At 51.5% G+C, this 16951-nt stretch overlaps 1 protein-coding gene across 3 annotated transcripts in view; it reads left to right on the forward strand.

Annotated features, from left to right (window-relative positions):
- The window catches only part of POLA1 (DNA polymerase alpha 1, catalytic subunit), a 513667-nt gene that overhangs the window by 141469 nt on the left and 355247 nt on the right, over positions 1 to 16951 (forward strand). For all 3 annotated transcript variants that reach the window (XM_075335453.1, XM_075335456.1, XM_075335455.1), the window contains exons 16-17: positions 5786 to 5932; positions 6577 to 6666. In XM_075335453.1, the coding sequence (XP_075191568.1) occupies positions 5786 to 5932; positions 6577 to 6666 (237 nt within the window). The remainder of the gene's footprint in view (positions 1 to 5785; positions 5933 to 6576; positions 6667 to 16951) is intronic.

The following is a 16951-nucleotide window of genomic DNA, read 5'->3' on the forward strand; positions in this document are numbered from 1 at the left end:
ATGCTGCATTTCTCAGAAATGGCAAAACAGATTTTCTTTGTCGCTCCATTGGGAGACCCAGACAATTGGGGTGTATAGCTTCTGCCTCCGGAGGCCACACAAAGTATTACACTTTAAAAAGTGTAACCCCTCCCCTCTGCCTATACACCCTCCCGTGCATCACGGGCTCCTCAGTTTTATGCTTTGTGTGGAAGGAGGCACACATCCACTCATGCTCCACAATTTAGTCAGCAGCAGCTGCTGATTTTATCGGTTGGAAGAAAAGAGGGCCCCCACAGGGCTCCCGGCATGCTCCCTTCTCACCCCACTAAGTCGGCGGTGCTGTTAAGGTTGAGGTACCCATTGCGGGTACAGAGGCTGGAGCCACATGCCGTTTTCCTTCACCATCCCTTAGAAGCTCTGGGAGAAGTGGGATCCTAACCGGTCATCCATTCACTGGGACCGGGCTCCCTCCGCAGCCCCTGTGGGAATCTGCCGGACAGGAGACTTTGTATCATCAGGGACAGGGCCCTGCATCTAAAGGTACTCTGTGTCCCCATGGGGACGGTGCATGGAGCGCTTGTCTCACAGACGCTGCAGCTGCTGCTGGTTTTGTGACGACCGGGACTTCCGCGCCGACCGCGCCTGTTTGTCGGCCGCGGTATTAAATTTAGTCCCCGGCTTCATGCGGCCTAGTACCATAACTCCCGCCCCCGGGCCTGCCAGTCAGGGGTAAGGGCGGGACGGTTGACCTGACGTCGGCAGTGAGGGCTGGAGCATACTTTAGGTTTCCTCCCCCCCCTCACTGGTCACTGTGGGGCACCAGATTCCCGCACTTTTCTAGTCGCCGCCCACGGCTCCCTCCTCCCCTGTGAGCTCCGGCAGCCATTTTTACAACACATTCTGCCGGTGGAGGATTTCAGGAACGAGCCCTGCAGCTCTGGGAGACATAAAGGCAGGGAATCTGGTGGACACACACCGCTTTGGGCGGTCGGTAAGCCACACCGGCACCCTAGGGGGACCAGCACCGGGTGACCGAAGTATATATATATATATATATATATATATATATATATTTGTATATATATATATATTTGTATATATTTTCTCTGTTCGGCCGAGTTGTTTTGCTTTTGGCTATATACCCTCAGTGATCACTCTCCTAGGAGACAACAGCATGTCGTCCACAAGGAGCAAGGGCGCTAAGGCAAAGGGTTATTTTGCAACCTGTACCTCTTGTGCGGCTATGTTACCTGCAGGTTCCACCTACCCTCACTGTGAGCAATGCTCGGCCCCTGTTGCACTTGCTCAGCCGGAGCCTCGGGCACTAGTGGGACCCTCGGCTCAGGCAGACCCACCTGCTTCCCCTGTCCAGGTGGCAGGGACAGAGTTTGCAGTTTTTGCTGAGAAACTCTCTGAGTCGCTTTCACAATCCATGGCTCAGTCTATGGACAAATGGTCTGCTAAGCTACTAGAAGCCTTGCAGTCCAGATCGGTCCTTACACAGGCCCCGGGCACTGTTGGATCATCACCTCCAGGCCCCTCTCGGTCTGCGCCGCAGCGTGCTCCCGGGGTGGCCCCTAGGTCTCACGTGGAGGACTCCGGGCACGGACCACAGTCCCAGACCGGCCGCTGCTCGGGGTCTCAGCTTGAGGACTCTCTGGAGGATGAGGCGGACGTCGCAGCTCAGGGCTCTGACCCTGACGTTGCTCTCAATCTTGATACACCTGAAGGGGACGCCATAGTAAATGACCTTATAGCGTCCATCAACCAGGTGCTAGATCTTTCTCCCCCAACTCCACCTATAGAGGAGTCGGCTTCGCAGCAGGAGAAACACCAGTTTAGGTTTCCCAAACGTACACGGAGTGCGTTTTTCGATCACTCTAACTTCAGAGATGCTGTCCAGAAGCACAGAGCATTTCCGGACAAGCGCTTTACTAAGCGCCTTAATGACACACGTTACCCCTTCCCCTCTGACGTAGTTAAGGGTTGGGCTCAATGTCCCAAGGTGGATCCTCCAGTCTCTAGACTGGCGGCTAGATCTGTAGTATCAGTTGCAGATGGCTCATCGCTCAAGGATGCCACTGACAGGCAGATAGAGCTCCTGGTGAAATCCATCTATGAAGCCACAGGCGCGTCTTTTTGCCCCGGCCTTTGCAGCCGTGTGGGCACTCCAAGCTATCTCAGCTTGTCTGTCTGAGATTAATGCGGTCACACGTACCTCTGCTCCGCAAGTTGCGTCTTTGACTTCTCAGGCGTCGGCTTTTTCGTCCTACGCCATGAAGGCCGGCGCACTTTTTCAGGCTGTGGGCGTCCTGAAGTCAGAGGGAGTGGTGATTCCCGTTCCCCCTCAGGAACATGGTCACGGTTTCTACTCCAGCTTGTTCGTGGTGCCAAAGAAGGATGGATCATTCCGTCCCGTTCTGGACCTCAAACTGCTCAACAGGTATGTGAGCACCAGAAGGTTTCGGATGGAATCTCTCCGCTCGGTCATCGCTTCGATGTCACAAGGAGACTTCCTAGCATCAATCGACATCAAGGATGCTTATCTCCATGTGCCGATCGCACCCGAGCATCAACGCTTCCTGCGTTTCGCCATCGGGGACGAACACCTTCAGTTCGTGGCACTGCCTTTCGGCCTGGCGACAGCCCCACGGGTCTTCACCAAGGTCATGGCATCCGTTGTGGCGGTCCTACACTCTCAGGGCCACTCAGTGATCCCTTACTTAGACGATCTTCTAGTCAGGGCACCCTCCCGGGTGGCGTGTCAACACAGCCTGACCGTCGCTCTGGAGACTCTCCAGCGGTTCGGGTGGATCATCAATTTCCCAAAGTCCAAGTTGACACCGACCCAATCACTGACTTACCTCGGGATGGAGTTTCATACTCTCTCAGCGATAGTCAAGCTACCGCTGGACAAACAGCTTTCGCTGCAGACAGGGGTGCAATCTCTTCTACGGGGCCAGTCACACCCCTTGAGGCGCCTCATGCACTTCCTGGGGAAGATGGTGGCAGCAATGGAGGCAGTCCCCTTCGCGCAGTTTCATCTGCGCCCACTCCAATGGGACATTCTCCGCAAATGGGACAGGAGGTCGACGTCCCTCGACAGGAACGTCTCTCTTTCCCTTGCAGCCAAAACCTCTCTTCAGTGGGGGCTTCTTCCCACTTCTCTGTCGCAGGGAAAGTCCTTCCTGCCCCCATCCTGGGCTGTGGTCACGACGGACGCGAGTCTGTCAGGGTGGGGAGCGGTTTTTCTCCACCACAGGGCTCAGGGACCCTGGACTCCGACAGAGTCCTCCCTTCAGATCAATGTTCTGGAGATAAGGGCAGTGTATCTAGCCCTAAAGGCGTTCCATCGGTGGCTGGAGGGCACGCAGATCCGCATACAGTCGGACAACGCCACGGCGGTAGCCTACATCAACCACCAGGGCGGCACGCGCAGCCGTCAAGCCTTCCAGGAAGTCCGGCGGATTCTGCTGTGGGCGGAGGCCACAGCCTCCACCATCTCCGCAGTTCACATCCCGGGCGTAGAAAACTGGGAAGCAGACTTTCTCAGTCGTCAGGGCATGGATGCGGGGGAATGGTCTCTTCACCCGGACGTGTTTCGAGAGATCTGTCGCCGCTGGGGAACGCCGGACGTCGATCTCATGGCGTCACGGCACAACAACAAAGTCCCGGCATTCATGGCACTGTCTCAAGATCACAGAGCTCTGGCGGCGGACGCATTAGTTCAGGATTGGTCGCAGTTTCGACTGCCTTATGTATTTCCCCCTCTGGCGATGCTGCCCAGAGTGCTGCGCATAATCAGGTCCGACTGTCGTCGCGCCATTCTCGTCGCTCCAGATTGGCCGAGGCGGTCGTGGTACCCGGATCTGTGGCATCTCACGGTGGGTCAACCGTGGGCGCTCCCAGACCGCCCAGACTTGCTGTCACAAGGGCCGTTTTTCCATCTGAATTCTGTGGCCCTCAACCTGACTGTGTGGCCATTGAGTCCTGGCTCCTAGCGTCCTCAGGGTTATCTCAAGATGTCATTGCCACCATGAGACAGGCCAGGAAACCAACGTCCGCCAAGATCTATCACAGGTCTTGGAGGATCTTCTTATCCTGGTGCTCTGATAATGGTTTTGCTCCCTGGCCTTTTGCCTTACCCACTTTTCTTTCATTCCTTCAATCCGGAATGGACAAGGGTTTGTCTCTCGGCTCTCTCAAGGGACAAGTATCGGTGCTATCCGTATTTTTTCAAAAGCGTCTAGCCAGGCTTCCGCAGGTCCGCACGTTCCTGCAGGGAGTTTGCCACATAGTCCCACCTTACAAGCGTCCGCTGGAACCCTGGGACCTTAACAAGGTGCTAACGGCTCTTCAGAAACCACCTTTCGAGCCGCTGCGGGATGTCTCTTTATCACGTCTTTCGCAGAAGGTGGCATTTCTAGTGGCAGTTACATCGCTCCATAGAGTGTCGGAGCTGGCAGCGCTGTCATGCAAAGCCCCCTTCCTGGTTTTTCACCAGGATAAGGTGGTTCTGCGTCCTTTTCCGGAATTTCTCCCTAAGGTGGTATCTCCTTTTCATCTCAATCAGGATATCTCCTTACCTTCATTTTGCCCTAATCCGGTTCACCAATGTGAAAAGGATTTGCACTCATTAGATCTGGTGAGAGCACTCCGGTTCTACGTGTCTCGCACGGCGCCCCTGCGCCGTTCTGATGCGCTCTTTGTCCTTGTCGCTGGCCAGCGTAAGGGTTCGCAGGCTTCCAAGTCAACCTTGGCTCGGTGGATCAAGGAACCGATTCTTGAAGCCTACCGTTCTTCTGGGCTTCTGCTTCCTTTGGGGCATAAAGCCCATTCTACCAGAGCCGTGGGTGCGTCCTGGGCATTGCGGCACCGGGCTACGGCTCAGCAGGTGTGTCAGGCAGCTACCTGGTCTAGTCTGCACACTTTCACGAAACACTATCAGGTGCATACCTATGCTTCGGCAGACGCCAGTCTAGGTAGGCGAGTCCTTCAGGCGGCGGTTGCCCACCTGTAAGAGGGGGCCGTTTTGGCTTTTTTTATTGAGGTATTCTTTTACCCACCCAGGGACTGCTTTTGGACGTCCCAATTGTCTGGGTGTCCCAATGGAGCGACAAAGAAGAAGGGAATTTTGTTTACTTACCGTAAATTCCTTTTCTTCTAGCTCCTATTGGGAGACCCAGCACCCGCCCCTGTGCCCTTCGGGCTGTTTGTTCTTTTGTGTACACATGTTGTTCATATTGAATCGTTTCTTTTGGTTCATGGTTTTCAGTTCTCCGAACATCCTTCGGATTGAATTTACCTTAGAACATTTATAAGTTTCCTCCTTCCTGCTTTTGCACCAAAAAAAGGGAGCCCATGATGCACGGGAGGTTGTATAGGCAGAGGGGAGGGGTTACACTTTTTAAAGTGTAATACTTTGTGTGGCCTCCGGAGGCAGAAGCTATACACCCCAATTGTCTGGGTCTCCCAATAGGAGCTAGAAGAAAAGGAATTTACGGTAAGTAAACAAAATTCCCTTCTTTGCTATTGCTGTCGGTAATTAATTGGCATGGACGCGCCTGCACATACATGCCATTAGTTACAGGGATAAAATCCTTGTGACTTGTTCCCTTTTAAAGAGGTTGTCCGGCGTTGGGGTACTGCAGTTACTCTACGTGCAGACTTGTACCTCAAGGCTGGACAACCCCTTTAAGTATACTTTATAGCATTTTTTGGAACTCTAGCATTGTCTACTTCATTTATAGCATGTAGATTTTTTTTCTTTTTCTTTAAATAACTTTGCAATCCTTTTTTTCAGATTGTTGCGTTGGCTGCCCTAGTTCACCATAAATTCCCCCTGGATAAAGCACCACCACTGCCGCCTTTCCAAACCCACTTCTGTGTCCTTACAAAGCCCAGTGATTGCATTTTCCCATATGACCATAAAGAAGCCCTAAAGCGAAAGGTAAATACTCTCCCCTACAACATTACATGAACATTGTGTGTCACAGATGCCCTAATAATTGCAGACCTAAAAAAGAGAACAAATTATATATACTCTACATATCCTATCCGCAATGTTATACTTACTCATAAGTAACAGTGTCAGAAGCCGGATATGGCCCTTTTTTTATCTAATCCCCCTGTTGCCAGCCACAGCACTGTATGAAAGTCACTGTGCCAGCTCACACTGCCAACCACAGTGCCTCATCATCATCATCAGGAACAATAACTCCATCCCCTGAGGTTACCAGACTATGCCAAGAAGTTACAAGGGTGGTATAGCATCTGCTCCTGGGCCTGAATATAGAGGTGATCCTTCTGATTACTTCATGGTTAATTGTATATGAGGTCCTGTTTGGGTAGAAGATGCCCAGATTTGATGTGCGATGTGTACACACCCTACTGAGAGTGACATTTTATAGACGACGGTGTAATATCCTCCTGTACAGTGACACGATAATGGAGAGATTGTACCCACTGCAAAATGCTGTTTCCATCACACATGAACACTGATACATATATATGATATATCTTTATCCTCAGTTCATTAGTTGGATATGTTAGAAGTTAATATTTGCATTAATATTCTTGCCTCTTTTCGCTCAGAATGTGAATGTTGAAATCGCCCTAACTGAACGGACTCTTCTGGGATTTTTCCTGGCAAAAATACACAAAATTGATCCTGATGTTATTGTGGTGAGTATAACAACATATCTGGAAAGGCATGCTTCACCGTGTGTAGTTTGTTTCCAGACCGCCCATACTTTCAAAGTTCGGGTGGCCCCCCCTCTTTCTGTGATGTTCTAAAGGAGTGATCTTGTAGCTGCAGAAGTCGGGGTCCGGCTTTCCGAGACCCCATGGAGCAGGCAGACGATTTATTTCACTTTGCTGTGTCTATTGCTGTATACGCCACTCTAAAGAAGCACCGTATATACCCTAATTGGAAGCACTGAAGGCACTTCTGCCTCCATACACAGTGGTCATGTGATCGCTGTGTATATGGAGGGAGCTGCTGGGTCATAGGCGTACCAATCCACTCTACTATGCTGCCAGAAGGCTGCATCTCTAATATTCCAGCCCCAATTACAAGGGAGCGATCAATCAAAATATTTAATGTTTTAAATACCCCCCCAAAACATTTTTTTAAGACTTTATGGAGGCCACACTGTAAAATAAATACAAAAACCTTCAGAAAATAAAAATGACCCACAACCCTGCCATTGTAATAAAAAAAAAAAAAAAAATGACCATTATATAAAAGCATTTGTTACAGAATGGGGGAAGTTTTAAAATTTTGAAATGTATTTTAGTGGTCCTGTGTGTAATGATGAGCGAGTTTTGAAATACTCCAATTCGCGATACTCGTAACGAGTACTATCTAATACTTGCATTACATACATACATACATTCATTCCGAATAGTCTGTGCAATGCAAGTCAATGGGGGAATACTCGCAATGTAATGAGTGACTCGAATGTCACACTATTCGTGCGAGCAGGCAATAGTATGGCATTCGGGTTACTCGCTACATTGTGAGTGTTCCCCATTAACGTGCATTGCACAGACTATTCGGAATTCATACGCAAGTAAGTATCGCGAATTCGAGTTTTTTGAAACTTGCTTAAAAAAAAAAAAAAAAAAAGACACCTTGTTTTCTTCGGCGCTCCATTGGGAGACCCAGACGATTGGGTGTATAGCACTGCCCTCCGGAGGCCACACAAAGCATTACAGTAAAAAGTGTAAGGCCCCTCCCCTTCTGGCTATACACCCCCAGTGGGATCACTGGCTCACCAGTTTTCTGCTTTGTGCGAAGGAGGTCAGACATCCACGCATAGCTCCACTGTTTAGTCAGCAGTAGCTGCTGACTCTATCGGATGGAAGAAAAGAGGGCCCATATAGGGTCCCCAGCATGCTCCCTTCTCACCCCACTTGCGGTTTGTAAGGTTGAGGTACCCATTGCGGGTACGGAGGCGGGAGCCCACATGCTGTTTTCCTTCCCCATCCCCCGAAGGGGCTCTGAGGAAGTGGGATCTTACCGGCCTCCAAGCCCTGAGGCCGGGCTCCGTCCACAGACCCATTGAACCTGCTGGATAAGGAGCCGGGGTACCGTTCAGGGACATGGCCCTGCAACATTCAGGTACTCTGTGTCCCCCTATGGACTGGCCGCGCACACTCCAGACTTGCTGGGTGTGCTAGTGCGCCGGGGACAGTAGCGCTGCGCGCTGGGGTTTGAGTCACTGCAGCTTAGCTGAGTGACTTTATGTGTTGGGAACTACCGCGCCGGCCGCTCCGGGAGCGGCGGCGCGGCTGGGACTTGTAGTGCGCCGGGGACTTAGCGCCGACCGTGCTTTTACGACGGCGGCGCTTATTAATCTAGTCCCCGGCTTTTGCGGCCTAGCTCCGCTTCGTTCCCGCCCCCTCCCTGTCAATCAGGGAAGGGGACAGGCGTTGTGCAATCGTCAGCGCCGAGGGCTGGAGCCTTATTTACATGCTCCAGCCCTCTCACTGAGCACAGTGGGATGCAGGTTTCCCGCTTTTTGTCTGAGCACACCCAGGGCCCGCCCCCCCTCCACAGAGACGCCGGCAGCCATTCCTGCATGCAGTCTGGCTGGGGAACGGACACAGGCTCTGGGAGACCCAGACAAGGGATTTCTGGCGACCACACACCCGCGTTAAGCGGGCGGTAAGCAGCACTTAAGTGCTGGCCCCACTAGTGCCACAGTGTTATTTAGTGTACTTTTTCCTGTACCAGATGTACATATATATATTGCACTGTAAAGTCGCCTCTTGGCTGTATACCCCTATTGCTCTGAGGAGACGACAACATGTCATCTGCAAAACGCAAAGGTGCCAAGACACGGGCTGTGAACGCTGCTTGTGCCGCTTGTGGGGCTAATCTACCGGCAGGTTATAATGACCCCCATTGTGTGCAATGTTCGGTCACGGTGCCACTTCGTCAGCCGGAGCCTATGGTGGTAGTGGCCCAGGCAGAGTCGCCGGTGAACCCTGTCCCGGTGACGGGGACAGAGTTTGCTGTTTTTGCTGACAGGATGTCTGTCACTATGACAAAAATCCTAGAGACCTTGCAGGCCAGGCCAGTTACTCAGTCCATGGACACTGCTGCGGCAATGTTCCCCGGTCCCCCTCAGTTGGAGTTAATCAGTGCTTCAAGGGGGTCCCAGGCATCTCAGCCTGACGGCTCTGATTCAGATGACAGTCCCAGGCAGCCTAAGCGTGCTCGCTGGGAGAGACCCCCCACGTCTTCACGCGGATCAGGGTCTCAGCGAGAAGAGTCTCTACATGATGAGACAGAGGAGGGTGATCAGGAGTCTAATCCTGAAACCGCTCTCAATCTGGATACTCCTGATGGTGACGCCATGGTAAATGACCTTATAGCGGCCATCAATAGACTGTTGGATATTTCTCCCCCAGCCCCTTCTGCAGAGGAGGCAGCTGCACAGCAGGAGAAGTTCCATTTCAGGTATCCCAAGCCTAAACTGAGTACTTTTCTGGACCACGCTGACTTCAGAGAATCAGTCCAGAAACACCATGCCTACCCAGATAAGCGTTTCTCCAAACGTCTTAAGGATACACGTTATCCCTTTCCCCCTGACGTGGTCAAACGCTGGACCCAGTGTCCAAAGGTGGATCCCCCAATCTCCAGGCTTGCAGCTAGATCCATAGTTGCAGTGGAAGATGGGGCTTCACTTAAAGATGCCAATGACAGACAGATGGACCTTTGGTTAAAGTCTGTCTATGAAGCTATTGGCGCGTCGTTTGCTCCAGCATTCGCGGCCGTGTGGGCACTCCAAGCTATTTCAGCTGGCCTGGCACAGGTGGACTCTATCATATGTCCAGCAGTGCCGCGAGTAGCGTTCCTCACCTCGCAAATGTCTGCGTTAGCGACTTACGCTATCAACGCTGTCCTGGACTCTACAAGCCGTACCTCAATTGCGTCTGCCAACTCTGTTGTCTTGCGCAGAGCCTTGTGGTTAAAGGAATGGAAAGCGGATTCTGCTTCCAAAAAATGTTTAACCAGCTTGCCGCTATCTGTAGATAGACTGTTTGGTGAACAATTGGCTGAAATCATTAAGCAATCCAAGGGTAAGGACTCCTCCTTACCCCAGCCCAGATCAAGCAAACCTCAAGAGAGGAAGTGGCAGTCGAGGTTTCGTTCCTTTCGAGGCTCCAGCAAGACCCAATTCTCCTCGTCCAAAGGGACTCAGAAGGAGCAAAGGAGCTCAGATTCCTGGCGGGCTCAGTCACGCCCCAAGAAAGCAACCGGAGGAACCGCTTCCAAGGCGGCTGCCTCATGACTTTCGGCCTCATCCATCCGCATCCTCGGTCGGTGGCAGGCTCTCCCGCTTTTGCGACATTTGGCTGCCACAGGTCAAAGACCGGTGGGTAGCAGACATTTTGTCTCACGGGTACAGGATAGAATTCAGTTCTCGTCCTCCGCCTCGGTTCTTCAGAACCTCCCCACATCCCGACCGAGCAGATGCCCTTCTGCAGGCGGTGTGCTCACTAAAAGCAGAAGGAGTGGTGATCCCTGTTCCTCTGCAGGAACAAGGGCAAGGTTTTTACTCCAATCTCTTCGTGGTTCCAAAAAAGGACGGCTCGTTCCGTCCTGTTCTGGACCTAAAGCTGCTCAACAAGCATGTGAACGCCAGGCGGTTCCGGATGGAATCCCTCCGATCCGTCATTGCCTCAATGTCTCAAGGAGATTTCCTTGCATCAATAGACATCAAAGATGCTTATCTCCACGTGCCGATTGCTACAGAGCACCAACGTTTTCTACGTTTCGTGATAGGAGACGACCATCTCCAGTTCGTAGCTCTGCCATTTGGTCTGGCGACAGCACCACGGGTTTTCACCAAGGTCATGGCGGCAGTGGTAGCAGTCTTGCATTCTCAGGGACACTCGGTGATCCCTTACTTGGACGATCTACTTGTCAAAGCACCCTCTCAAGAGGCATGCCAACACAGCCTGAATGTTGCGCTGGAGACTCTCCAGACTTTCGGGTGGATCATCAACTTTTCAAAGTCAAACCTGGCACCGACTCAATCACTAACGTATCTTGGCATGGAGTTTCATACTCTCTCAGCGATAGTGAAGCTTCCGCTGGACAAGCAGCGGTCTCTACAGACAGGGGTGCAGTCTCTCCTTCAGGGTCAGTCGCACCCCTTAAGGCGCCTCATGCACTTCCTAGGGAAGATGGTGGCAGCAATAGAGGCAGTTCCGTTCGCGCAGTTTCATCTGCGCCCACTTCAATGGGACATTCTCCGCCAATGGGACGGGAAGACGACTTCCCTAGACAGGAAAGTCTCCCTTTCTCAGACGGCCAAGGACTCTCTGCAATGGTGGCTTCTCCCCACCTCATTATCACAGGGAAGATCGTTCCTGCCCCCATCCTGGGCAGTGGTCACGACAGACGCGAGTCTGTCAGGGTGGGGAGCAGTTTTTCTCCACCACAGGGCTCAAGGGACGTGGACTCAGCAGGAGTCCACACTTCAGATCAATGTTCTGGAAATCAGGGCAGTGTATCTTGCCCTATTGGCCTTCCAGCAGTGGCTGGAAGGAAAGCAAATCCGAATTCAGTCGGACAACTCCACAGCGGTGGCATACATCAACCACCAAGGAGGGACACACAGTCGGCAAGCCTTCCAGGAAGTCCGGCGGATTCTGATGTGGGTGGAGGAAAGAGCATCCACCATATCAGCAGTTCACATCCCGGGCGTAGAAAACTGGGAAGCAGACTTCCTCAGTCGCCAGGGCATGGACGCAGGGGAATGGTCCCTTCACCCGGACGTGTTTCAGGAAATCTGCCGCCGCTGGGGGGTGCCGGACGTCGACCTAATGGCGTCTCGGCACAACAACAAGGTCCCGACCTTCAAAGCGCGGTCTCGCGATCAAAGAGCTCTGGCGGCAGACGCCTTAGTGCAAGATTGGTCGCAGTTCCGGCTCCCTTATGTGTTTCCACCTCTGGCACTCCTGCCCAGAGTGTTACGCAAGATCAGATCCGATTGCGGCCGCGTCATACTCGTCGCCCCAGACTGGCCGAGGAGGTCGTGGTACCCGGATCTGTGGCATCTCACGGTAGGCCAACCGTGGGCACTACCAGACCGTCCAGACTTACTGTCCCAAGGGCCGTTTTTCCATCGGAATTCTGCGGCCCTGAACCTGACTGTGTGGCCATTGAGTCCTGGATCCTAGCGTCTTCAGGATTACCCCAAGGGGTCGTGGCCACCATGAGACAGGCTAGGAAGTCCACTTCTGCTAAGATCTACCACAGAACGTGGAAGATTTTCTTATCCTGGTGCTCTGCACAAGGAGTATCCCCCTGGCCATTCGCGTTACCTGTCTTTCTTTCCTTCCTGCAATCTGGGTTGGAAAAGGGCTTGTCGCTCGGCTCCCTTAAAGGGCAAGTTTCAGCACTATCCGTGTTTTTTCAGAAGCGTCTAGCGCGACTTTCTAAGGTGCGCACGTTCTTGCAGGGGGTGTGTCATATCGTACCTCCGTACAGGCGGCCGTTAGATTCGTGGGATCTAAACAAGGTCCTTGTTGCTCTCCAGAAGCCGCCTTTCGAGCCCCTGAGGGATGTGTCACTTTCTCGACTCTCACAGAAAGTGGTTTTTCTGGTAGCGGTCACGTCTCTTCGGAGAGTGTCTGAACTAGCAGCGCTGTCATGCAAAGCTCCTTTCCTGGTGTTCCACCAGGACAAGGTGGTGCTTCGCCCCATTCAGGAGTTTCTCCCTAAGGTGGTATCCTCTTTTCACCTTAATCAGGATATCTCCTTGCCTTCCTTTTATCCGCATGCAGTTCATCGGTATGAAAAGGATCTACATTTGTTGGATCTGGTGAGAGCACTCAGAATCTACATTTCCCGCACGGCGCCCCTGCGCCGCTCGGATGCACTCTTTGTCCTTGTCGCTGGTAAGCGCAAAGGGTCGCAGGCTTCCAAGGCCACCCTGGCTCGATGGATCAAAGAACCAATTCTTGAAGCCTACCGTTCTGCTGGGCTTCCGGTTCCATCAGGGCTGAAGGCCCATTCTACCAGAGCCGTGGGTGCGTCCTGGGCATTACGACACCAGGCTACGGCTCAACAGGTGTGCCAGGCAGCTACCTGGTCGAGTCTGCACACTTTCACCAAACATTATCAGGTGCATACCTATGCTTCGGCGGACGCCAGCCTAGGTAGAAGAGTCCTGCAGGCGGCAGTTGCCTCCCCGTAGGGGAGGGCTGTCTTTGCAGCTCTAACATGAGGTATTTCTTTACCCACCCAGGGACAGCTTTTGGACGTCCCAATCGTCTGGGTCTCCCAATGGAGCGCCGAAGAAGAAGGGAATTTTGTTACTTACCGTAAATTCCTTTTCTTCTAGCTCCTATTGGGAGACCCAGCACCCGCCCTGTTGTCCTTCGGGATTTTTGGTTGTTTTTCGGGTACACATGTTGTTCATGTTGAACGGTTTTCAGTTCTCCGACGTTACTTCGGAGTGAATTTGTTTAAACCAGTTATTGGCTTTCCTCCTTCTTGCTTTTGCACTAAAACTGGTGAGCCAGTGATCCCACTGGGGGTGTATAGCCAGAAGGGGAGGGGCCTTACACTTTTTAGTGTAATTGCTTTGTGTGGCCTCCGGAGGCAGTGCTATACACCCAATCGTCTGGGTCTCCCAATAGGAGCTAGAAGAAAAGGAATTTACGGTAAGTAACAAAATTCCCTTCTTTCCACCGATTTTAGCAAAAATAAAAAAGGGAAAATTACACAAAAAATACTTGAATTTCTGAATGAGAAATTTTATTGATCTTGAACCTGCATGTATGATAAAATCCTGTCTGGTCAGGAATAGGGCAAAAGGGCTCAGTCTTGAACTGGTCAACAAATCTGATTCCCAAACTATGGAAAAATATCCTTGCGTAAACATTATACCTGTATCGTGTAAATTTGTCAAAATTTCCACATTGAGTTTAAAGTAGAAGTAAAAAAATCTGCATATCAGGTGAAAAAGTCACTGCAAAACCCATTTGTTAGAAAGTAAAAAAAAAAAAAAAAAAAAATTAAAAATTTAAATTATATTCTACACCCTGGTAACTGACCAAACTTGACCTCCCTGTGAATCTGAGCACAGTGTGAGGGGAACAAGAGTTCTCCATCTTCTCCATTCTAGGAGCTCGTGGATATCAGACTGTTCTCAGATGTCATCCGAGCGCAGTCCACTCATTTCCGCGCACCCGTAGACTTGAACGGGTGTGCGCCATCCAATATATGCTGCTCTCGCAGCGTGCACTTACTGAATCAGCATGAGAAAACAAGAGCTGATTGACACTGCACCATAGTATAACATTGGAGCTAGTGCTATCGGATGAAATGTGAGCGAGCCCATATACTGAATGTTTTCCAACACACTTCTCAGCTTCTCTTTGTCTATGCACAAGGCGACTGGCTCTCTTTAACCCCTTAACGACCCATGACGTACTGGGTACGTCATGGATTATGTCACTATCATCTGCACATATAGCTGATTTCAACAGCTGACATGTGTGCCTGCAAGTTACGAATGGAATCCCTTTCCACCCGCAACTTTTAACCCCTTTCATCTCGCTGCCAAATCTGGCAGCGAGATGTATATGTGCGCAGCCATTACTTTTACTTACTGCTGCCCCCACCGGAAGTCACGTGCATGATCACATGACGTCCTGTGGTTGCCATGGTAGCACATGGTCATGTGATGACGCCTGTAGCTAACATGAGTCACTTTCTCTCAGTGCTGCTTTAGTGCCAGCACGGAGAGTAAAGCAGCAGCATATTTGCAGATCTTGGCTCTGTAGCTGAGATCTGCAGATAGTGCAGAGCGATCGGATTGCTGATCTATATAGCCCCCTAGGGGGACTAGTAAAATAAAAAAAAAGTAAAAAAAAAATTTAAAAAATTAAAAAAACCTAAAAGTTCAAATCACCCCCCTTTTGCCCCATTGAAAATTAAAGGGTTAAAAAAATAAAAAATATACACATATTTGGCATTGCCACGTTCAGAAATGCCCGATCTATCAAAATATAAAATCAATTAATCCGATTGATAAACGGCATAGTGGCAAAAAATTTCCAAACGCCAAAATTACGCTTTTTGGTTGCCGCAAGTTTTGCGCAAATTGCAATAACAGGCGATCAAAATGTTGCATCTGCACAAAAATGGTACCATTAAAAATGTCAGCTCGAGACGCAAAAAATAAGTCATCACTGAGCCATAGATCCCAAAAAATGAGAACGCTACAGGTTTTGGAAAATGGTGCAAAACGTGCGCCTTTTTTTTTTTTTTGGACAAACTTGTAATATTTTTTTTAACCCCTTAGATACAAGTAAACCTATACATGTTTGGTCTCTACAAACTCGCAGCAACCTCAGGCATCACAATGACACATCAGTTTTACCATTTAGTGAACATGGTGAATAACTATTGTGCGATCACACTTTTCTTCGGCGCTCCATTGGGAGACCCAGACGATTGGGTGTATAGCACTGCCCTCCGGAGGCCACACAAAGCATTACACTAAAAAGTGTAAGGCCCCTCCCCTTCTGGCTATACACCCCCAGTGGGATCACTGGCTCACCAGTTTTTCTGCTTTGTGCGAAGGAGGTCAGACATCCACGCATAGCTCCACTGTTTAGTCAGCAGTAGCTGCTGACTATATCGGATGGAAGAAAAGAGAGCCCATATAGGGCCCCCAGCATGCTCCCTTCTCACCCCACTTGCGGTTTGTAAGGTTGAGGTACCCATTGCGGGTACGGAGGCGGGAGCCCACATGCTGTTTTCCTTCCCCATCCCCCGGAGGGGCTCTGAGGAAGTGGGATCTTACCGGCCTCCAAGCCCTGAGGCCGGGCTCCGTCCACAGACCCATTGAACCTGCTGGATAAGGAGCCGGGGTACCGTTCAGGGACAAGGCCCTGCAACATTCAGGTACTCTGTGTCCCCCTATGGACTGGCCGCGCACACTCCAGACTTGCTGGGTGTGCTAGTGCGCCGGGGACAGTAGCGCTGCGCGCTGGGGTTTGAGTCACTGCAGCTTAGCTGAGTGACTTTATGTGTTGGGAACTACCGCGCCGGCCGCTCCGGGAGCGGCGGCGCGGCTGGGACTTGTAGTGCGCCGGGGACTTAGCGCCGACCGTGCTTTTACGACGGCGGCGCTTATAAATCTAGTCCCCGGCTTTTGCGGCCTAGCTCCGCTTCGTTCCCGCCCCCTCCCTGTCAATCAGGGAAGGGGACAGGCGTTGTGCAATCGTCAGCGCCGAGGGCTGGAGCCTTATTTACATGCTCCAGCCCTCTCACTGAGCACAGTGGGACGCAGGTTTCCCGCTTTTTGTCTGAGCACACCCAGGGCCCGCCCCCCCTCCACAGAGACGCCGGCAGCCATTCCTGCATGCAGTCTGGCTGGGGAACGGACACAGGCTCTGGGAGACCCAGACAAGGGATTTCTGGCGACCACACACCCGCGTTAAGCGGGCGGTAAGCAGCACATTCGTGCTGGCCCCACTAGTGCCACAGTGTTATTTAGTGTACTTTTTCCTGTACCAGATGTATATATATATATTGCACTGTAAAGTCGCTTCTTGGCTGTATACCCCTATTGCTCTGAGGAGACGACAACATGTCATCTACAAAACGCAAGGGTGCCAAGACACAGGCTGTGAACGCTGCTTGTGCCGCTTGTGGGGCTAATCTACCGGCAGGTTACAATGACCCCCATTGTGTGCAATGTTCGGTCACGGTGCCACTTCGTCAGCCGGAGCCTATGGTGGTAGTGGCCCAGGCAGAGTCGCCGGTGAACCCTGTCCCGGTGACGGGGACAGAGTTTGCTGTTTTTGCTGACAGGATGTCTGTCACTATGACAAAAATCCTAGAGACCTTGCAGGCCAGGCCAGTTACTCAGTCCATGGACACTGCTGCGGCAATGTTCCCCGGTCCCCCTCAGTTGGAGTTAATCAGTGC

This window comes from Anomaloglossus baeobatrachus, chromosome 2 (assembly GCF_048569485.1).
Source record: "Anomaloglossus baeobatrachus isolate aAnoBae1 chromosome 2, aAnoBae1.hap1, whole genome shotgun sequence".
NCBI lineage: Eukaryota > Metazoa > Chordata > Amphibia > Anura > Aromobatidae > Anomaloglossus > Anomaloglossus baeobatrachus.